At 35.3% G+C, this 24,915-nt stretch overlaps 2 protein-coding genes across 2 annotated transcripts; both read left to right on the forward strand.

The window, feature by feature from the left end:
• The first annotated feature begins 953 nt into the window (after positions 1–953).
• Positions 954–19,845, forward strand: LOC142975996 (protein rolling stone-like). Its single transcript, XM_076119177.1, has 5 exons — positions 954–1,144; positions 6,933–7,320; positions 10,973–11,083; positions 11,790–11,985; positions 19,115–19,845. Exons 2-5 carry the CDS (start codon positions 7,029–7,031, stop codon positions 19,308–19,310), a joined length of 795 nt encoding a protein of 264 aa, XP_075975292.1. The 5' UTR covers positions 954–1,144; positions 6,933–7,028; the 3' UTR covers positions 19,311–19,845.
• A 272-nt stretch (positions 19,846–20,117) lies between these two features.
• Positions 20,118–24,910, forward strand: LOC142976005 (protein rolling stone-like). The gene is made up of 4 exons (XM_076119190.1): positions 20,118–20,504; positions 22,785–22,898; positions 23,683–23,869; positions 24,614–24,910. The coding sequence occupies exons 1-4, from the start codon at positions 20,195–20,197 to the stop codon at positions 24,810–24,812; spliced, it is 810 nt and encodes a 269-aa protein (XP_075975305.1). The 5' UTR covers positions 20,118–20,194; the 3' UTR covers positions 24,813–24,910.
• Positions 24,911–24,915: the final 5 nt, after the last annotated feature.

The following is a 24,915-nucleotide window of genomic DNA, read 5'->3' on the forward strand; positions in this document are numbered from 1 at the left end:
TACCACCTCGCCGATAAACGTATACACCCACTCAAATTAAACGCAACACATTCACCATATCATCACTAAACTTATCTGCATAATAAATTTGATTTGAATAAAGCGTTTTCTAAAACACGAAATCATGCTAAGCATAAAGAAGAACTTCTAAATAATATACTCATGATAAAGAAATATCTAAATCAACTGAAAAATTGATTAAGAAACAGCCTCTAAAAACTAACAAAATTTAGTGGCACTAACTAAACTACTTATGTGAAAAAATATCATTATTTAAGTAGGTACCTACCCACTAACAGTGAAATACGATTCAAATCAAATACTTCTGCTAATTGTTAATTATTATCCGCAAATATGTATGTGACAAGATCATAGGTACATATACCTATATAACAGTATGTGACTTAATGTGACCAGTCTTTGTCCTGTATTTGTACCTACATTCAAATGACCATATTATAATGTATGTACTAATTACTCATATACATATAGTATTATATTACATTGCTAACATAGTTTTAACCTAGTTTTATTACACTAAGCAGCAAAAAATGTAGCGAGGATATGTGAAATGTCGTTAACTATACATATTATCTCATAATGATCGTTTGCCTTAGACCAGTGGTTCGTAACCAGTATTCCGCGAGTGATTTTAAAATCAAAGATTTTCAGGATGATTATTACACTTTATTTTTAATATGCTGACATAGGGGTGCCTCCTAACAAGAATATTATAAAAGTGGTCCCGGACTAAGAAAAGGATGGGAACCCCTGCGTTAGACGAACAACTAAATACTTGCGTAGAATATTAACTAAGAATTCTTAACAGAGTGGCGTTTTTTAATAAAAACAAATAAGAGGTTGTGAGTGACCTATCTGAGTATATTTTTGATAGAGCACGGTGGCCTGGCTGAGCGGCAGGTGGCCTTAGCTCGCAGCATCCACCACGAAGGCGCAGAGCAGTTAGTCGCGCGGCACCCGCGCGCTGTATCACGCGCACGCGCATTGCGTGCCTCACACTATTCTCGTTTTGAACCGCGAACCGCGTATTCTAACGACTGTCGTTTGATATTGAAAATAATATTTGTCTATGACTCAAAATTCTATTGTGTGGTCAGTGTGTGAACAAAATTAAATAAACGTGGTACGTATTATGTTTAGTAAAAATTCTTAAAAAGTCTTCTCTTTATGTAATTATTTCGAACAGCAAGTGTGTAATTATTTTAATTAAGTACATACAGTATAGTTAATTGGAAAAATAAGACATAAATGCTTCAAACTATTTTAATGAGAGATCAGGCAGGTAAGCAATATTATGGGATCGATGAGTTAACGCTCGATTATTTGTCCGTTCGTATTGTATATTGTTATCACTTCATGACGCGAATATAAAAAAATGAGGTAACTAACTAAAAAAAAAATAATGATTAGTTTCGTGAAAATATGAAAATTTACCGTACAATCAAATCTAATCACAAACATAATGTTGATGCTCCATTTTTGTAAAATAAACATATAATTTTACCTTCCTCGCTGGCTCATACAAATGCTTAATCAGATATTCTAAATAATTACCCGAATGGGTACTACTATAATCGTTCTACTACTTATAATCGTTCATTAACCACGATAGGTCAACTAGTTGCTACTTGTAGTACTCGTATGTTAAATAGATATCAAGCGGAAGTCCTCGACCCAATCTATGTATAGGCTCGTATTAAAATGCCTACTCACTTAGAAGGCAATTTTTGAAAGGATCAATCGATCAATTTAAAACTAAGAAGGTGAAATATATTTAAATAGAAACCAGGTAATATTTTATAAATAGAGGAGGAAATATAAATCGCAACGAGCAATATTTTATCCGGGGTATTATAGATTACGACAATTAAATAGTCATATTGATGTATTATCTAATATTATAGCTAATTTAATGAATAGATTAATTATCTGCAATTCAATACTAATATACATACATACACACATACATAATGTCACACCTTTTTTCCATAAGGGCAGGCATAAACCAGAGAACGACAAATATTATACATGCGATAATAACCACGACAATCGTAATATTTACTTGAGTGGTAGACCAAATCTTTGAATTGGCTGAAAAAATGTGTAGGCAGGCAGAACCTCAGGAAAGAGCTCTATACTTTTCACAGACTTTATCATGATTTATCATCGATGTACAAATAAACCTCAGTGTTAAAATCAGGTCTTCCTATTATAAAATTTGAGGGATGATGCGGTAGCCCTGGTCTAATCATACAAGATGTAGTAAGTCGGTATAAGCGGTATTGGTTAAATACTATAATATTTATATCTTTACTTGGAATCTTGAGAGGCTTCAGTCTGTATACAAAATTTGAGACTCGGCATCCTCCTTAAATCTGATTAAAAGAACTTTAATTCCTGCAAATTTTCCAAACGACATCTCGTTCACTGATATATCAAATTAAGTATAATTTCTTTAACACACGCAATTTGAAAAGGCAGTCAGTCAAAAAAACGATAGTATCTTAGGAATTGAAACCTTAAAACTCAGATCCGTGCGAGAAAAACGAATAATTTAACTATTCTAAGGACGTATTTAATGATGCAGGTCTAAATTTCCTTTAGACAAACTGCAAGATTAATATAGTATACGTACTGACGGAAATCTGGGAGACGTGCCAATAAAATATTGGCAACACTCGGGAGCATTCCTGTGCAATCAACATCCACTCATAATAAATTAAATTGCACACATTATTTATAGGTAGTACAAAAAAATACTGACGTGGGATTAAACAAAACGGAAAATAAACATGAGGTATAAATAGAAGTCATTCAGTTTTTTCACACACCGTCCTTCTGGGGACATTTGCCTCTTTTGGAGCACTGTCGTCAAACTTTACTTAGGGATAAAATATTTGAAGATGCCTTAACGGCTTTTGTCATTTAGTTATCACTAGCACGAATTATTCCACTACAAATAGTTCGCCTGTTAATTCTTACATCTGAAATTGTATCTTAGTAGAAATAAACTGTACTAGTTTTCCTGAAAATATAAGCATCCGATTCTCTGTCGATCCAGATTGTAAAACAATCTATGCACAATTTTTCACGAAAATTCATATGTCTGCCATTTTGCATGAAAGATTAGATAACAAGATACTCATACATCTGTACAATCTTACGCATTTGACTCTATAATCTTAGTACTCTATTGACTAGGAGGTACTATTCTAATCTAGATAGAATTAGTCTACGTCTCTGATGGTACGTTATTCAATACGTCAATAAACGCGTATAAATGTAGCTCGGAGACAGTGCTATGACCTATCTCTACGTTAGCTATTGCGCTCACTAGCATCTACTTTGTCTAGGCGGAATGTGCTTCTATTCTTAGTGCGATGCAAGTCGATATGATTTGCACGTCATGATGTACTAGTGTATATAAACATATACTAAACGAGTCGCTTTAATTTATGTATATTAGAGTAATCTAATCGTGTGGTTAGTGCCCAACCTAGTGTTTAAGTTGTTCAAACCGCCAAAAGATCTTTGACGCGGCTTAACGACAGTTATCTTAATTGATAACATCTGGTACCGACTTTTTACGGTCGGAGATTCTCAGTTGGAATATCAATAAGCAGTCACCCACCTGTGTAATGACTGCGTCAAACGTTGCTTAACCTATAGATCGTTTACCGATTGGTGAGCGCAACTGGGTATAAGCTACCTAATGTCGCTTAGCGAATCGTCTAAAGTGTTCTATGAAAAGTTACTTGTTGCTTAGAATATAATGTATCGATACTGTAATTTATGTAAGTTACATTGTTAACTAATCTTACGACATCCACGGAATAAAGTGAATTTAGTAATCATAGGATATTTTGTACTATATCCTTAATGTTATTAGCAATCGTTCAGGTACCGTGAGCGACGCGCATCCTGAAGGTTAGGATAATGAATGAGCGTTTTCCTCAGTTTCTAAAATGACCTTGAAATAATTTTCCACGTAGCGTGCTAACAGCTGTGCATTTAAGGATGTTGTAGGCCGGCACGAACATCAACAAACAACCAAACATAAATCCACTTTATGACGTACGGACAAGACGACTTAGCATATTAGGCAAAGCTTGTTGTTTAGGTACTGAACCCATAACACATACAGCTTAACAACTTTAGTGCTTAACTTAAGTTGGTATTAACGACAAAATTCTTATTGTTTGAATTTAGAAATGGTATTCACCGTAAAATTGCCGTCCCATTGGTAACGTTGATCACCACCGTAAAAAAATTTGCTAGACCTACTTACAAGTATTGCCATAGACGCGCTTTCAAGTTACACAAATATTATGATACAGGGATTGTGATATTTTCCGTCAAGACTTTGAATTGTGACGCACAAATGAAGAGGTATAAAACTTTATATTTATTTTAATGATTACTTACTAACAGACGTCAGCTGCCTTTAATTCGTCTCCAAAACGTATAAAACACGTAAAAACTGGCTTTGATAAGTTTCTAGAATCCATCATAAAAATATTATACATTTTATTACTTTTAAATTTAAATTCAGGATAATTAATTTAAAATAAGACTCATAACAATGTGTATTGTTGTGTCCATTGTGTGTGTTTCGTGGACAATAATATTTGGTTAAATAAGGAAAACAAAAATGTCATTTTTGCTTTATACAATATAAAATATTTTGCACATTCTCGCTTGATACAATTTAAAAGCTGAATATTATACTGACACTTACATTAGGTACCTATATAAAGTCTTTGTTATGATAAAGAACATTAACAAAAACATGTCTATCACAAGCAAAGAATAATTAATCTAATCTCATGTTAATTTCGTAGGTTTGAACAACATTGTTAAAATATTCTAAATATGAATAATGTTGAATAATTTTTAACGTGTTTAATTGTTATATTTGTAATGTACTTAATGTACTATCTCTTAACAGGTGGGGACTATCGCCTTCGTAATTTAGATAATACATGAGTTTATTGACTTTTGTCTGTACGTATTGACAAGTGAGGTTCAATCAATTTGATTCTATGCAGCAGCTGCCTAACCAAACGGTCCTTCATGAAACCAATATTATAGCAATTTCTTATTATCGTATAATCGCAAGCATTTTCATTATTTCTGTCACACGTGGGGATTTACGCAGTCATACAGTGTTTACCGAGGTTTGATTGTTATATGCGTTAGCCAGAATTTTCCAATGAAAATAAGTCAGTGACAAGCTTATTGCTAGACTTTTACGGTTCTTCCCTCGATATCAGTATCAGCTGGATTCAAGTCGATTTGGCTTGAAACCTATCAACTCTCTTATCCTACCTCTCTCTAAATTAGTAACTAGAGGTAGTTATCAATTTTACACAGTAAATATAAAAAGACTTTAACTCTAGAATCATCTTATCTCTCTCAAAATCCATTTGGCTCTGTCTTAACAATATTGCATAGTTTATAAAGCACTAACTGCGTAAGAACAAAACTACATTCGTAAGAACTAAAAGAAAAAAGCACAATAGTAAAGCAATCGTATGTAATAATGTTATCTACGCATTACTTATCTATACTTCTATACTAATATTATAAAGCTGAAGAGTTTGTTTGTTTGTTTGTTTGTTTGAACGCGCTAATCTCGGGAACTACTGGCCCGATTTGAAAAATTCTTTCAGTGTTAGATAGCCCATTTATCGAGGAAGGCTATAGGCTATATATCATCACGCTACGACCAATAGGAGCAGAGAAACAGTGAAAAATGTTACAAAAACGGGGAAAATTATGATTATCTTAAGTGACGCAAGCGAAGTTGCGCGGGTCAGCTAGTCACGTATATACATCATACTTTTACAAAATAAATGCCTATTAATTAAATAAGTGGATGTAATGTAGGTAGGTACATTTTGTAATCGTTCGTGAATTAAAATTGTAGTTGCACTTGTACGTGTGATAGTAAGGTTTAGAATTCATGGGTGCAGCGTTTCGTTCCACATAATATATTATGTAGGTCATTAGGCTGCGACTGCGCAACTCTATCGACCATTTGAACTTGAACTTGTAACTTGTGTTTACATTTACCGACACTTCGAGTCATTCACTTATGTACCTGTTTTTCTACTTAACGCTTCAGTTTGTTATTTAATATAATTTATTGGCATTCTTAAGAATGTTGTAAAGTTCAGAGTTGAAAAAAGTATTTAATCTTATACGGTAGTCTCAACTCAGTTTAAGGATGTATGATCAAATGATGGCTTGATAAAAAGTTCTGGTCTTTACTTTCCCTTCAATGACGTGCCAGTCTACTCTTTTCCAATCCTACAAATTTTATGATTTCATCACGCCGTGGAATCAGCATTTTTCTATGATAGGCATATAAATTTTATAATACATCATTTAATATTATGATTAATTAATTAATCAAATTTTCCGGTGATAATACCGTCAGTTATTTTTAGGATTTCAGTGTAATTTGACCCTCTAATAACTAATATTATTGGTTAATAGTAGCAATAATAATTAGACAATTTAAAAAACAGATAAAAGCAAATTAAGTTATTAAAAAATATTGCAGTGGTAATAAATGTTACCTTGACTTTTACATGAATACGAAACGCAATCGATCGTTCTATGGCAAGTATGACCTCCGTGATTTGTTCAATTAAAGTAAATAGCCCTATACTATCAACCCATTACTTGTTTCTTACGTACAGTTGTTCACATACTCTGTATCTTGAGAGCCAACACTCTCTATTGACTGTAGCAGAGACAAAGCATCTTACTGGCTAGTGACTCGTCATGGCCAATCAAACATATTCAAGATAATTTCATTTATTTTTATGGTAATTTTATGATTTTACCTTGTGTACAAACAAAGACGTAAATATGTTTTAATATCTTCATGTCCTTGTCCACAGCTCTACAAATATTTTGACGGCGAGTTCAAGATGTTATAAGCACACAAACAAACTTTAAGTTAAAAATCGATTAAAGTTCAAAGACAATCTGCCAAAATGGTGCGGTGGTCCTGGAAGCAAGGCCTCAATTGCATCACGGGCATATTTGATAAGGACGAGAACGTGCTGTGTGAACCGTTCACAAGATCATGTATCGGAAGAATATCTCCTTTATACTGGAGGATACCCATCCTTGTGTGGGCCCTCGTCATCATGATTTGGTCCGTGTCGTTCTTCTGGGGGCCGACAGAAATGTTTTTCCTGTACATGACGCACTGGGGACTCGGCTTCATAGTTCTGGAATCCACATTCGGCATATACGTCGCATCACAACGTAAAGGATTAACAGGTAACTAATTGGTTAATCATTGCATCTGCTAATTAAAAACATAATGTCGTGTTCCGCAGGAAGCGATGCGATACGTAGTCGTAGTTGCTCCACCTTGTGTTTCACATAGCATCCTGACTGATCGCAGGTTACTGGTGAAATACTTCACTAGCTGCGGCGGCGGCACTCTGCCAGCCCGGCCAGCCAGTCTGTGCACTGTCGGTAGCAACATTCTTGTATCGCATAAAACGATGCACCGAGCCGGCTCGGTCACGCGTGTACGATTGTTTCGCAAAGTAAACTAATAAAACTGGAAAATACAATCTATTTATCGTGCCGAAGAAAGTTTAATAAGAGTTATTAGGTGCTCCAAACATGTTCCGTAACACTCTTATTATTTTAAAGAATTAATTGCTACCTTTGTTTCACCCTAGAAAAGCAATAAGGGTGTGAAACTTGAATTTCAACTCGTAGAACTAAGCACCTTGATAGCAACTTACAGTTAACCACAGTAACGACAGATGTATTGTCATTAAACTAAAATTACAAGTAATGACAACGATTAGATCAGCTACAACAATAGCAATATGAAAATAATATTCAACAATCAGCTAAAACGTTATTTCCTATCAACCTTCAAACATTCAAATGAACATATTTGAAGAGTGATTGCAATAATTTAAACTCTTTCTACTTATTTCCAATCAAAAAAATATTATTCTTCCTTTGTTTTTATCTGTATTTATAATTAATAATGTCTCGTCCTTGCCGCGTATCACAAAATATGCAATAAATAGTGTTGTGGTTCATTCTCAATGCAACAAAAACTCTATCAAGGTCATGACTCTTTCAGCCTTTGTCGTCTGTTGTATGAAATGATTCATTGGATGGATAATATTATTCAGTACTAGCTGACCCGCGCAACTTTGCTTGCGAGAGAATGCGTCATAATTTTTAAGTGAGTTAACATATTATTCGCATGTGCCTCGGTAAAAAAATATCTAAATATGTACTTAGAAACAAAAGAAAGATACCTATTCTATTAAGTTCTTTTTCTGAACTTATCTTACCTTAAATTACGATTTTTTTTTTAATTATTTCCCTAATATTAAATTGACCTAACTTTAAATTTTAACCAAAATCTTAATAGAAAATATCAATCCATAAATTACGGTTTTATATTTAAAAAAACTAATCTTACTAATAAGTGCGATTTAATACTAACCTTAGAATACAATACCTACTATTATCATACAATTATTGTTGTCGCGCTGAAAAGCACGTTTTATTTTTCTCAAAGAGCTGCGATAAATAAACGCGTCCGATCGCTTCCAATTTCAAAGTGCTAATGAGGAGCCGCGCATGTCGAAGTCTTCACAGTGCCCCTTACGGGACACGTGGAGCCAACATCGGGACCTGGTAGGTCCCCTTGTTGGGGTGTTTTGTTCGGGAGCCGCTGCCGCCGACGCGCTATTTATAGGGACGCTGCCCCCGCCGCCGCGGCCGGCCCGTACCGTGCCGCAATACTAATATCGTGATATCTCCTAAACTATATGTCTAAATAACACACTGTAAACTGCAAAAATAATCTAAATTAAATGCTCGTGATGATGAACTTACTTATTTTGATAAGGATGTATGTATTATTGGTTATATCACCAGTTAAACATCACCCAACGAATTAAATGTTTTTTAATACAGAAAAGTAGTTTATGTGACTTAAATAAAAAAGCTGGATATATGTCATCGCGGACTTTTTTGTAGAACTAATAAAGACCAATGTTTTTGCTATACATTGTTCTTACTTGTATCCAACGGTATAAGCGGCGCACGCACAAATGCAATCTTCAATTAGATTTTTTTTCTGACTTCTTGGACATAAATCGCTATAACTCAGCTAATATAGTTTCAATGTATTTCAATTATACATAAAAACCTGTCGGAGAAAATACTCTTTCTATTAGTGAAAACCGCATCAAAATCCGTTGCGTAGTTTTAAAGTTTTATGCATACGAAGGGACTACAGACAAAATGGGCGACTTTGTTTTATACTATGTAGTGATAGTGATTTTATTCCTTTATAATTAAAGCATTCTAATTAAAAATTGTGTTTTAAAATCATTGTCAAAACAACTGCGGAGTAGATAGGATAATTGACAAAACGATAATGAAACCTATTGTATCTAAGTTGCGATTAAAAATCTATGTCGCAAGGCCTTGGCGATTGAATAAGGAACAAGTTCATTACAGTCGGAGTCTTGTTACAAGATCAGGCCTTACGCTTCACTGCTCGCTCCACATTTTCATTTTCACTGCTTAGTTTATCACTAACTATGTACACGATCGGTCATATTTAACGCTGGAAATATAAAGTGCAGATAAAGAATAGGTTATCATAGCAATCAAGTGAAGGATCAATGCGATCGTGCACCGAACAAAGAACGTTTTGAAATGCGTTTACCGAGTGACTGTCTGTTAGAATCTTTATGTGGTGTTTGTGGGAGCTGATTGTGCAACATGCTCTGCGTCAAGTGTGTGAAGAGTCAATGTCAATGGCGGAAGTGTATGCTGGAGCACCCGTCGCCGTCCAACTTCTACGTGAGCTGTTGGCAAAGCAACCGCTCGGCCGCCTACCTCCTGTCCCTGAGGACTTTCCTCTTCCTGTTCTCTACGTGCGTGCTGGTCACCTCTATGGTTGCGGTGCCCTTGACATTGAACATACATTTCGGCTTCTGGTTCATATACCTAACACATTGGGGATTCCTACTAATCGTACTCACCTCGGCCTTCGCGACCGCTGTCTCGGCATATGCTTACTTTAAAAGACCTATTGGTATGCTTTTTGTTCTTTTTCTCTAAGTTGTACGGATACATGTATTGCGATTTATTCACTGTTATCTTTAGTGATAAATCGCACGTATTGTTTATCAACAGACTATTGAGATATGGCACAATAATAATAATGTGTGGACAACACGTTGTTTGTAACGTAAACATAATATTGCATTGTTACGAAACGTTGAACTTGTGGGTTGATATGTGGTGTGAGATGTGTGGCACGTGGCTGGAGCGAGGGGCACGTTCAGGTGCGGTCGGGCGACCTCCAGCTGTTCACGCGTAAGGTCTCATCAACATACCGCCTCGACATTATCTCATCTCGCTAACTGCCTCTAAACAGCCGCTATAAATGTAAAACTACTCATTATCTGTTCTAAATATACTAACTAATCCAATTTATGTGTTTATGGAGGTTAACAACTATACAACGTAACGGATATACAACACATATAGGCAATTGTGCGCCGTTCAAGCAATGTTAGCGGAAGAATGCGTGAATACTCGTGTATGCACGAAATATTAAGTTAATTGCACGCGGCCACGTTCGTTCGTAAATTAAAGTAATTTCCATAGCTCACTCACGAGAATTCATGATTATAGGTGCATTAGAAAACGTAGTTGGAAGGTGCAGCTATTTGCAAATTCTGGAAAAGGCTTTGAGAAGCTGTCGATAGAAATTGCTTTAAAAAATTAGGTACTTGAACTGCAAGTCGAAGGTCAGATGCAATTATGTTTTGCCTTCTAGAAATTTAAAAAACGCACTTGCGTAATATAAACTCAATAAAACCACTTTTGATGATTAGCAGAGTAAATAATCATATTTTTGTTTGTACAGACGCAACGTTTGGTCTACCATGGTACGTGAAGGCGTACTGGCTTCTCTACAACATCACCATCCCCGTGGCTTTCCTCATCACGGTGTTCTACTGGGGCGTCTTGAAATCCGGTAACTGAACCATTCTTTCGTCATCTGTAATTAAACAACATCTTTGTTAATACCGTAGCGAGTTAAAATTAAGTTACACCATCGACCGTCGTACCTAATTCATTTTGGAACGCCTCTGCAAAGTATTTATGTAGGTCATAAAATTCAAAAATGTAAAATTTTAAGACATTCGTAGTATCTAAGACCTTGAATGTTATTAAAATCAATCAGATATGATTCTAATGTTTCATTGTTGTGTTTGACCTCACTGAACGCCATAATTGGCGGGCAGGAAGGATATTGCCAAAACTGTTCTACTTTTATAGCCGTATTGACTCTCAACGGATATATTAACCTATTCTAGACGATGTTCTTCTTCCTATTTGTGTACTCCTTCTAATTAAATACATCAGAACAAACAAATATAGAAACAACATCTCGTCGACTGAACTTTTCAGCTGTTTCATTTCTTTCACAACCTTTGTCAAATACGTGCAGCTATATCAAAGGGATAAAAGCATTTCAAGCAGCTATTTCCAAACGATACCAATTCCACCTGGTCTTTTTGCATCATTTCTATCGGGCATATATCTACTGCTATCTACATTAGTCGTAAAATTACGACCAAGTTTTAAAGATTTTCAAAGAGCATTCTATATACCTTCTGGAAGGTAATGTGTGCAGTTTATTTACATATAAACAACTAATGAAACTGTTTTATTTCTAGCAAAAGCCAAAGTGAACTACGCTCCGGACCCGGTGCTGGACGTGATGCTGCACGGCGTGAACTCTTGCGTGATGCTGGTGGAGCTGGTGTGCTCGGCGCATCCCAGCCGCCTCATGCACATCATGCAGCCGCTCTGGTTCGCCGGCGCCTACATGCTCTTCACCGTCATCTACTACTTCGCCGGCGGACAAGACCCGTGAGTACACTTTACTATATTTATATTTATCTGTCAACGATCTTGTCGACTTTTAGACGAAGAGAATCCTCCAAAAATCGAAAGATGTTCTTTCCAATCAAACTTTGTCAGAAACGTTGCAAAATATCGATTATGATTATGATTAAATTTTCGACAGGCTGCTTTAATAAAATGATCACTTCGATGTTAATGCAAAAACACTCATAGTTGTAAACAAAGGTCAAATATCACTAAAGTGCTACTTTAGCAACCTTCTATAAAAACAAACAAAACACTCGCCGATTAGAAATAACACCAGCCGGCAAGTTTTTTATGCAAACGAAGACAAAATAGTAATGACTCGTCTTGACTGAAGTATGCAAATGTTTGGCATAATATTATATAAGTATTCACGAGCGATCATAACCCAAACAATTTCGTAAGTAAGCTACTCCACAAGTTGCTTGCATCAACTATAAGTTCAAGATCAAAATATCGAGTTCTAATTGATTGTTTCGCTCGAAGATTGTTGATACATGTCGTAAGAGAGAAACCTTCGCGACACGTGAACAATTTGCTGAGCTTAGAGGTCATTCACTGATGCATATCACTGATCACTCAAGTTCACGCATTACGTTCAGAGACTTTGATGTTATGACACAAAAGACTTGTCACTACACAAATAAACTCCATAAGCCGCAAGGTCGGACTTGAGAGGAATTCATTGACAAATTTAATACCGACTTCGTTACCTTACAGCTTCACCTTGTTTTGACATTCTTATGCCACAATAAATAAGGAAACAAATAAACTAATATTTAGCATGCAAATCCCGTACGTTATGATATAAGCCTGCGTGGCGGCACATAGTAATATCACGGTTAATGCTAGACGACCTGAGCAGATTCAACATCTCCTGCGTATTAAAATGACAAACATTATTAAAATTAGACTTGATTTAGAATACATCAACATTCTTAAATATTTGTTAAGAGTAAAGTCCTTGTTTTCAATATAAATAAATTGTTTTGCGGCTAAAATTCTAAGTAATACATAGATAAATTATATTGATCTATCAGTGCCTGAAAATCTATACTAATATTATAAAGCTGAAGAGTTTGTTTGTTTGTTTGTTTGAACGCGCTAATCTCAGGACTTACTGGTCCGATTTGAAACATTATTTCAGTGTTAGATAGCCCATTTATCGAGGAAGGCCATAGGCTATATCATCACGCTACGACCAATAGGAGCAGAGTACCAGTAATGCATTATAATACGAAACAGTATGGGAACTTAGGCCAGTAACTGAACTGTACCACGTATTGTCTAGGAGGTCTCAACAATCGTCCATAGTTTCGAAACACATGAACAATATAATCATGTTTTTGTTTCGTTTTATATGCATAGAATCTCGTGCGAACTATCTGGTTTCTATACATTATATTTCCTAACTGACCTGTGAATGCCTTTGAGAAAATATTACGGACCTACCGCTATCAATCACGGTTCTTATGTATAGCTAGAATATAAAAAGAATCACAATTAAATAGCTAAGGATTGTAGGTTGCATTAATAAAATAGATATAAGAAATTACGAAGTTTCTAGTAATCGTTAACGTTGGATAGTGCACATTACTCATGACGAGAAAGTATCACTCAGTGCTATTTATAATATTAATATAAATTACAGTTGAAAATAATGTATCGTTTCATGTCAAATTAAATTGAGGAGTATTATTTGAGCACCTTTATTAAAAAATCTTCTCCTAAACGGCTGAAAAAGGTAACGCAGACGTGTGTCAACTATATTATAGCAAAAATAATGCTGTACGTAAAACGTATGTACTTATGATAAAATTTATCATGGAAAGGACCCAAGTTCGATCCAAACTTCTTGCAAACTAACTACAATTCTAAACTCCTAGCGCTAATAGAGCCTTATATGTATAGTAAACATAGAATCCATACTAAATAATGAAAACAAAACTAAAACTATATGTCAAACTAGTGTGATTATTCATCCGCAAACAAATGTAGCCGTGAGCTCGTTAACATCGTTAACATTCAGTATAGAACAGTAGGTAGGTGTCATTGAACGCACTGCTTATAACTATTACGAACTGTTATGGCTTCTCATATCTCATTGAGTCTTTTAGAGGACGTACAAACGTGTCTCACAGTCGGCTTGCAATTAATACTTAATTATATTAAGTTAAACGTATTTTAACACTCGTTTGTTTCGTTGGTACTCCGCTGTCCGATATAATAGCGTGATAACGTCTACCTAAGAAATAAATAACATAAAATTTGGCTTTCAGCAACTCAATAGGACAAACCAATATAAGGTTACCTAGCTAATTATAGACAGATGAAGCACAAGCAAGGCCCACATTAAAGAAATCTATGACAACATTTTAAAAGAGGAGTGTTTATTACTATTTACTATTTTATGATAAATAGATTTTAACCTTAGTAAGTAGTATTGTGTATACAAAATATTATAATTTTATTTCTTACCTACCTACAACGTGGTAGATCGTTACCTATTATCATTTGACTAGTAATCCTAGTAATATTAGCTGCTAGCACCAAAATAACAGTTAAATAAATTCTAACATAGTAATAACCATCCATTACTCGGTCCTTACTCAAATGTGAACGACCGCATGTGTGCTAGCTTAAACCTTGAATGTATTTAAGTATTAAATATGTACCGAGACTTGTCCTAAGTGTTTGCTAAATATAAACGCTGCCCTTTCGCAAATGTACAATTGTACACCATAACTCATCCAAACATTATTGACCCCTCGTCGATATATCTTAAAAACAAACCACAGCTCTACTTTAAAAAGTTGTAGATTAATTGCCTCAAAACCAAACCAACTTAACCAACACACAGTACTCCTAAACTGCTATAAATCCTCCACATATAAATACTTCAGAATTCGTATTTTTCATAGTTTCATTATGTGAAGCATATTGATTGATTGATCACTTCTGGATAAGTTTATATTAGTATGTTAGGTTAACTTTTGACAGTTATTTTCTGTTACTTTATCTATCAGATAGGCTATCTGATGTTGAGAGTTTAACGGTTTGAATTTACTGAAAAAGTAGTATCTATGGCGCCCGCTAGAGGCGCTGGTTGTCGATATTCGATAATTATAATTGTTGAGAATCGCGCTACCGATTTGTTGACAGCTGTTCATCTCGTTTCATACCGTTAATTAAAGTCAGAACAACAGTTTGTTGTCTGACTTTTATTTACGCGCTGCACGTGCATTCAAAAATTAAGTATATTACCATATAATTAATAAAATACATACATATATTAACAAGGCGCACTAAATGCATTAATTCAAGGTATTTATTGCGATAGTATCCCCAGTCAAAACCAGTAGGCAATTATCCTTCCGCGCAAACCTGTCGACCAAATTCATTGATTAAAATTCTTGAATACAAGCCTGTTTTATTTCTCAATCTATGAATCAAATTTAATGCCGCTGTGGTCTGGGCGGTAGTGTATACGACTGCCTAATACGAGGCCTCTAGTTTTATTCCTGAGCCGGGCTGAGTGCTCGTGAAGTTTTTTAATTTACAGTACATTATTCTTAATGGTAGCCCAAAGTTAGGTAACTTGCCCGGTGTATGGCTTGCAATATCCTACTTCCAACTAATATTATAAATACGAAAGTTTGTATGTATGGATGTTTGTTACTCTTTCACGCAAATACTACTAAATCGATTACGATGATATTTGTTATGTAGGTAGCTGAAGACCCAGAATAATACATAGGCTACTTTTATCCCAGAGTTCCCGAGGGATCGGGATTTACACGGGAAGGGTTTCCACGCGGCCTCTAGTATTACATAAAATAAGCATTGTTAATGCAAAACGCGGGTACTACATTCACCTCTATGTACACTTGCCCTCTTATTTATAAAAATATATGAAGTTATGAAAGGCTTATAAAGTGTTTCTTTCACTCCTTAGCGAAATGAAAAAGTGAAAACATATTATAGTAGGTTTTTAACTAAAATAGGTTTATAGTGTGTTTATGAATAAGAGGGTAAAGGTGTAAATAATAGCTGAGATTTCCTATATGTATGAATCAAATTTAATATCTATCACGTATTTTTTATCATCACGCGAGTGAATATTTTCACTTGTCATAGTGACTAATACGTTGATAATTACCCTTTGATTAGCGAATTAAGATTTATTGTAACTTATCTTAACGTATAAAGTCCATTTTAATTTTTAATAAGGCATTCAATCAGTCTTATGTTTAAGATAGACATTAATATTGTATGTAGAAGACTTAATTATTAGCCTGGTTCTTTACGACTTAATAACTGTAGCGTGATTTTCTACAGTCGGTACTAACGAGTATCGAGTATTTGACAGTTAAAATGTACTTCAAAATTAGTTCCTAAGCCACTCAGCAGGGGCGCTGATGAAGTTTTCATACAAAGTCGATAGCTATCCGGTTGTCCTTAGATAATAGAGGCAGAGAATGTTATTTTCGCTTTATTAATGTAGATAAGCATAAGTCAGATTTCCTGTAATTCTTTGTTTTTGCACCCTCTAACACCGACTCTTATTTTTAAGCGCCAATTAATCTGAGTGACGTTTAAATACGCTTTAATACGGCTATCGTGTAAATACTAAAGATATACCGCCAAATGCTAGGATTATAATAAGCCAATGATTATGAAACTCGAAGATGCCTTAGAGGCCCATATTTATTTGATCAAAACACTCATATCTTTAAAAGTTTTATGTAGTTTGGTCACGCACGAAGGCCTACTAACATAAAAAGTGCTTGAGTTATGTTCTCTTGCCTATAAATTACAAGGTAAACCATATATTTCGTTTTTAGCACAGTTAAGTACGTCTAAGCACCAAAAAAGTAATTTGCTGTTTTATACGGACTTGTAAAGCACACTACCATGTAGTAATATTTCGTGTAAGTTATTATTTTTTCACAAAAAAAAATACCTTTCCATAATCTTTCGCCAATATTTACAAACAAACAACACGCATAAAGTTCAGCAACCCAATTTAATCTGTGAATAACGTAATTCCATGGGCATCGAACCCACATCACCTGACGTCGCAATAGTAAACTGACCACCATAACCAATGCGCTAAACATACCGTGAAGCATCGTAACTTAGAACAAAATGTAACTTAACACCGTGGGAAATGACCTTGCACTACTTCTGAAGCGACTCCTTGAAGTGAATGAATTAAATCTCATAGCCGACCGTTCTTAACAAAAACACCACTTAATATAACTTTAAATGGAAATAACTAAATATAAATCTATGCAAAAAAAGCTAATTAACACCAATAAATATTTATAACGTTGTACAAACGAGACACGTGCAGATTATGATAATAGTTATTCTTTAGACCTTCAAAGTCTCTAAATAGTTTTATTTTAAATATGCGAAAATATTTGTTATTTAGATGACCTATGTCTTCACTTCGATATTTTAACTTAGAGTCATCGTGAAAAGCAAAACACTCGACGCTAAATTTTGCAATACATTTCGACTCCAGACCTCCAGATATTTATGAAATATGACGATTTATACAATAAATCTGCTAACTACCTAAGTGATACAATTCTTAATTCTTATGTTACTTATTAATTAAATTGCACATCAAAACGCAAGCGCTGATTATATTTTAATCAATAGATAGTATTGTGTAATGATAAGATAACATCCCGTGTTATCGGGTGATTCAACCGTTTCCTAAATATACGGGTCATACATTTCATAGCCTAACTTTTGACATGTGAACGAAAGGCAGTAAAACATACGAAAGCGTTATGTAAGTGTATTCGGGAAAGTCCGGACTACTTCGGGTAAGTTCGGATAGTTATAAATTCCTCGACAATATTCTTGTCCCGGATTTGTACGTAGAACGTAGTTATTAAAATGTCAAAATTATTGCCGCATTGAAAAATTATGACTATCCGGAATTACCCGAATAGCCTATATTTGATATTACAAATATTCGTCATGCTAAATTACTATTAAATGTTCGATTAGATTAAATAATTAACATTATTATTAGTGTCTCATATAAGGAAAACTAAGAAAAAAATTGATTATTACGATAAAGAGATAATTTGAAATCGATGAACAAAAAAACGATACTTGTTGTTACGTTATACTAGTCTAGTGTAAAAGACATAAACGCGATTGAATACAATTTGCGTTCATTAGAGATGCAATTCAACGTGGATGTTAATTAACGTTTAGAAAATCCCCCACATCACTTAGATGCGATTATAAACATGTTTTGTGTAATCACGCTAATTATATTAATCACGCTTGTTAATAACTCGGTCTGAGCATTTTAGGAATAAATCGCATTTAGACGACTTCATGACTTAAATAAAGCACCTCGATATAAGCGTATTTGGAATTCAGATGCGGGTCATTTCAGATTCAACAAGATAATTTGATTAAGAAATTTAAATTATTAGCACAATTTTTTTTTTATTGAACTAAGTATCTGAATAGAAGAGCAGTGATAGCCGAGTGGTATAAGTTGACACGTCCCACGCAAGTGGTCGCAGGTTCGAACCCGAGGCATTGGTGTGTTACCAATGACTTTTCGAAGTTATGTGTGTATTAGAAATAATTATCACATGCTCCAACGGTCCAAGGAAAACATCGTGAGGAAACCTTGCATGCCTAGAATTTGTTTAATACATTTATTGAGGGCATGCAAAGTCCCCAACCCGCACTTGGCCAGCGTGGTGGACTCAAGGCCTAACCCCTCCCTCATTACGGGGGGAGACCCTTGGCCAGCAGTGGAACAGTAATGGGTTAAATTTATTTATTTATTTTATCTGAATAAAATGCCTAACTCACAGAATGCAAGTTCCTTACATGTGACTTGAAGAATCTATGTTTTCTTATTAAGGTTTGATTTCATCGCCTTCATAGCAATGTTCTAAGAGAAAGACAATAGAAAAACTAGTGAAAATAAAAAATCCTTGTTCTATCTGTACATCACATAATATTCAACTACGGTTGTTATAAAAAACTATATACGTAGTAAATATTAGCGGATTTTACTTTTTCTTGTGGTAAACATGTGTTTACGTAATCCTTTTAATTTCAGATGGGGTAACTCATTCATCTACCCGGTGGTGGACTGGTCGAAGCCGGAGCAGACTTTGGTCGTCATCACTTTGACGGCGTTGTTCCTGGCGCTCATGCATTTGATAGTCGTGGGCATAGCTTCAGCCCGCGACGCTATAGCCAAGAGACGCCTCGCTGAACCCGCAGGAGTCTACAACGATGCTTTCTCTCCTTGATACCACGTTATTCAAGATACAAGCATTCTCAAATGTGTTGTTGTTCAAGACGAAAAACTCCACTCGTAACAATATTCTGGGTGGAACGTACAAAATGTAGGTGATCCTACAATTCTCTGGCTATGATGTTTTTTCTAACTTTTTTCTTATAGTTTAGTGATGTGAATTGGACACAAATCGGACCCTCAAAGCATAGTGTTGTGTTAAATTGTGATATAATTTATCAACTTAATTAGTATGAAGTGTTCAAGACAATTTTGTGTACTTAACATTTATATAGCCAAATGTTTTATTCTTAATAACTGAAAGCTGTATGACAAAGGTTACAGGGGCTATAACTTGCAAGGAGGAATTAAAATCGTGGAACAGATATACCTTTTCGAGTTAGAAAAATATAGTTTGTAATGAAAGCGCACTGTGATTTTAGTTTTATAAGATCCTTAGACGTAGATAATGTTCACGTACGTATTAAGTAGTTCATCTATGTAACATTTTGTGTAATTTATAATGAAATAAAACGTAACCGTAATGAGTGCTTTTTCGTTTTCTTTTCATTTGATTTAGCTACCTGAACGATTATATTGGCTGGATTATGCAAGCTATATTGGTATTTCCGAAGATACTTATTTCATAATAATATATCTCTATCCTTTTAAATCTGTATTAAATGAGCAAAAGTATCCGGCGGCTTAGTAATACGTTGATGACTAAAGTTTTAATGAAATCAGGAGACGTCATTGTTCTATTGTTATCTGCAAAAATGTACGGATCACCGTCAACGGCTCGCAATCACGAAGGAAATCAAAGATAACATAGTGTCGTGTCGGCGTCGAGTGTCGCGACGGTTGTGTTCACGATAAATTAAAACGAATTTATAAAAAAAAATGGGTGCAAAAAGATATTTTAAAAATGAATTTCAAACAGAAAAGTTTTTCTTAGAACACGACAATGCGGCTGACTTTTATTTGAGTTGCTGGCAAAGGAATCGTTCTACGCTGCCTCTATTGTTTATAAGAACTATACTTTTTGTGGGATGTATTGCTATATGGTGTTCGTCAATGGTGCTGACTGCGCAAATGTTTGATATAGGTCTTTGGTTTATTTTCCTCACTCACTGGGGACTAATGTTCAATACTGCAGCTACAGGATTTGCGTGGGCGGTGTCTGTGAGAGCATTCATACGAGGACCAATTGGTAAGTAAACTTATTTTTTAAATAATCGTAAGTTTAGGATATCAATGTCCATCATGTCCTTAATTTTTCGATAGTTTTTAACTCCTCTGCCTTATTTTCCCTCTTATTTAAATCAATATGAAAGAAGTGTAATCAGAATAGCGATTGGAAGACATGTGGTGCATTTTGTAGATAGGCATGTCATTTTTGATAATATTGCAACAGTCCTTGATTAAAAAGTTAGATCAGATATTCATCAAAATAATCTCTTGCATATACCTACTTCTACCCCTCCAATCACGCTGACTTGTATTCTGTTCTTAATCAAATAACAATTATAATATTAGTCATAGACAGGTGGGTGATATCGACAGATTATGAAAATCTACATCCGTATTTGTTACTTTAATAATGTTAAACATAATGTATGCTTAGAAAAAATCCGAGTTAATTGTGAACCTGCGCTATTTGATGTACCTTTGATGCATAACTAAACAATGATGAATTAAACCGTAATGCAACTATAACAAATCAATGCAGTAAGGTATTATATGAGATTCCTAGTACCTAGGTTACTAATAAGTAATTAGGTACATTACATACATACATAATTTCGCCTTCTTCCCATAGGGGCAGGCAGATACCAGAGAAAAAGAAGTAATAGTATTTAATTCAAGACGCTTTTGAACCTAAAATGTGTGTTTAAATCAATTTCACGTAAAACCTACATTGTGATGAAAAAATAATATAGGTATCTTAAAACATTCGTTTCCACCAGTTTCTGTGGCGAACACGATTACCTGTAACTAAGCTGATTTTAGCTGATATAGAGTAATAATCGTGTAAATCTTTAATACATAATCGATAATAATAATATCTAGCGCGGAAATCTGAGTCTCCATTAGAATGCCTAATTTCGTTATCACAGCAACAGATAGTGGTTAACTATCGATTAATTCGACGCACCCACATCTAACGTTATCGTTCCTAAACTAACATCGTTATCTACATCAAATCAGATTTAGGGCGAGTAAATAAATAGGAGAGTAGCTTTGTTACATCCAAAGGTGACAGAGATATATGATATAAACTCCGCTTACTTGTACTGATTTGAAATAGTTTGATTCCTAACTAAGCAAAGGTTGCTGGCTGGTTACCATAGTACAAGACTATGGTAACCAAGTAACGGATAAACATCCATACTAATATTATAAATGCGAAAGTAACTCTGTCTGTCTGTCTGTGTGTCTGCTACTCAATCACGCCTAAACTACTGAACAAATTAGCATGAAATTTGGTATGGAGATATTTTGATATCCGAGAAAGGACATAGGCTATATATCATCACGCTACGACCAAAAGAAGCAGAGTACCAGTAATTAATGTTATAAAAACGGGGAAAAATTTCACCCATTCTCTCTTATTGGACGCAAGCGAAGTTGCGCGGGACAGCTAGTATTTATATACTTCTGAGTACATACTTATAATGGACACATTAACAACCAGGATTGTGAGGTTGTAAAGTCGTAGACACTAGAACTTTCTTTTTAAGTAAATTTATCAAAAGAAATAATCTTACATTATCCAAGTGCAGTATCCAAGTAGTTATGCATAAAATATTAGTCAGGCGGACTCCTAGTCTCGGTAGTTTACTGTTAATAGAGATGAAAGTAAAACTAAGCTATTACTTTAAACATATTATACTACTAACCAGCCCACGACTACATTCCCGTGAAAAGGTTCCCCAGGACAGAAAGTATCATATGTGACTATATGTTAATTCAAATTTAATTACAATCTATCCCGTATTGCATGATTAGTGACTAATATTTTATTCTTAAAGTCAACTCCCGCACTTAGAAGTGCTCTTGTGCCGCAAGGGCTTTATCAAGCATATAAATAACGAACATAAAGTACAACCAGACCCGTAACAACTTTTTGTGGATTGCACAAAAAATAATTGGACTATACTACTGCGCCATACAAAAATCTAAAATTTCGCATTTATAATATTAGTTAATTTTTTCATTTGTCGTATGGTCAGTGGTCAACCTAGTGCCAAAGTTGTTCAAGCCGCCCGAAGGCCTTTGACATGGCTTAACGACTGTTATCTTATTGATAACAACCGGGACCGACTTTTCACATGCCCTCCGAAGCACGGAGACGCTCAGTTCAAATACCACTATGCGGCCACCCATCTATGGAATGTCCGCGCCTAGGTTGCTTAACCCACTGATCGTTTACCGGCTCGTGAGTGCAACTAGCCACGAGTGCCTAATATTAGTACGATTATACTTTCAGATGCAAGTATAGGACTGCCATGGTACGTGAAAGCTTACTGGGTGATGTTCAACATGGCGATACCAGTTGCGTTCTTCATAACCTTGTTCTACTGGGCAATGCTCACCGAACTGAGTAAGTCTGATTAAATCACTTATAATAATACTTTAAATTACTATTATACGCAATATATAACTCAGATGTGAAGCAATTCTATATAAATGTATGTCATAACTTTGCTTAATGATGGTTCTGTATGTAGCCAAATTATGGAAAGGTAAAGGGCGCTGTCTATCAATGAGAGAATTGCGTGATTTAAAGTGATGGTCTGATTTTAACTTATTTGCTTCACACAGACCATTACGGTATGGATTATCAAATGTATAGTATCAAAGTACATGCTTAAAGTGCTATAATAGCAGGCTTAGTAACTTCTTCACTATAGTGCTACAAATAAGATAATCAGTATCATCTCATAAAATGTACGACCACGAGTTCAAATCTCGGTCGAGAGCAATTTTCTTATCTAGAAGAATCACTTCCTACCCGCAGGTCAATAGACTGTAATTAATATATATTTAATTATACTGCATTGCAACAATCATTTTTTTTTTACCGTGGACTTCGGTTAAGATTAAACAACCACCTATTTAAAGGATGAAAATCCTTGGATGATGGAGGATCTATGGATATAAGACATACGCAGGTAAAAATAGTACCAAGTGGCGTTCTCTGGTCTTTACCTACCCCTTTGGGAATAAGGCGTATTTTTTATCTATGTACTTATGCATTAATATTCCTCTCATATAAAACCAAAAAAATTAACTTATCCTATCACTCATTATAATGAACTATCATCTCCAAGAAAATGAAACTTATCATATTGCTCGTTATGATGAATTTCTATGTCATGTTCCAGGTGTGGACTACGCAATGGACCCGGTACTGGACGTGTTCATCCACGGCATCAACTCAGTGGTAATGTTTGTGCTGGCGGTGACCGCGCGACATCCCACACGGTTCCTGCACTTCTACTTCTCCATTGGGATCGGTCTCGTCTACCTCGTTTTCACTCTCATCTTCCACTTCGCTGGTGGCCTGAGCCCGTAAGTAAAAATGCTAAATCTAAATATATATAACTCAACCAACCCAACCCGCATTTGGCCAGCGTGGTGGACTCAAGGCCAACTCCTTCCACTCGTTTGGGAGGAGACCCTTGCCCTGCAGTGGGACAGTAATGGGTTAAAAAAAAAAGTGTATATGTATAACTCAAAGGTGACTGACCTGACTGAAATAGTGATCTATAACGCACAGTTCAAACCACGGGACGGATCAGGCTCAAATTTGGCATGCAGGTAAATGTTATGACGTAATTATCCGCTAAGAAAACTCTGTCCTAAGACACAAACCACGCAGACGACGTCGTGGACAAAAGCTAGTTTATAGAAAAAGGTGTAGCTATTGTAGCTGTTCCATATTTTTTATCTAGTCGTATGTTTATAAGAAATAAAATGTATTAAGGTTAGTTGCCCACTACAGAGCAAGACTCTCCTACTAAAATGAGAAAGAGGTAAGGAGTCTACAACGCTGGCCGAGTGCAGCTTAGGGGCTACTAGGTCAAAATACCAAATCAATATTAAATTCTGTTTAAAACAGGCTTGTATAGTGTTGTAAGACCATTTTGCGAAATTATCTAGCTTATAATTATAATTAAAATAAGCACGTGAAAAATACAAGCCTGAAAACTGAAACGTATTTAAAACCAGCTGTTATAGTCTATCTTCGCAAATATAAAGCTCCGAATAAATGTCATCAAACCTTCTAACAACCAAATCATTTTTCTTTTTCAGATTCGGCACATCCTGGATCTACCCAATGTTGGACTGGGACAAGCCTGGCCCGACAATGTTGGTAGTGGTTGGCTCTGCGCTCGGCCTGATCATCATGCACTGCATCCTCGTAGGCATCACCGCGGGCAGGGACCGCCTTACCAGACGGTTTAGAGACACCAACTCGCTGCCTATCTCCAGCGATGAACGATATAATTAAACGAAGAAAAATAGTAAAGAAAATATGAAATGTCATCGCTAGCTTTTGTTAGCGATGTTCTATTTCCTATTCGGTAATAAGCTTTAAGATTATGTTGTAAATA

This window comes from Anticarsia gemmatalis, chromosome 1 (assembly GCF_050436995.1).
Source record: "Anticarsia gemmatalis isolate Benzon Research Colony breed Stoneville strain chromosome 1, ilAntGemm2 primary, whole genome shotgun sequence".
Lineage (NCBI taxonomy): Eukaryota > Metazoa > Arthropoda > Insecta > Lepidoptera > Erebidae > Anticarsia > Anticarsia gemmatalis.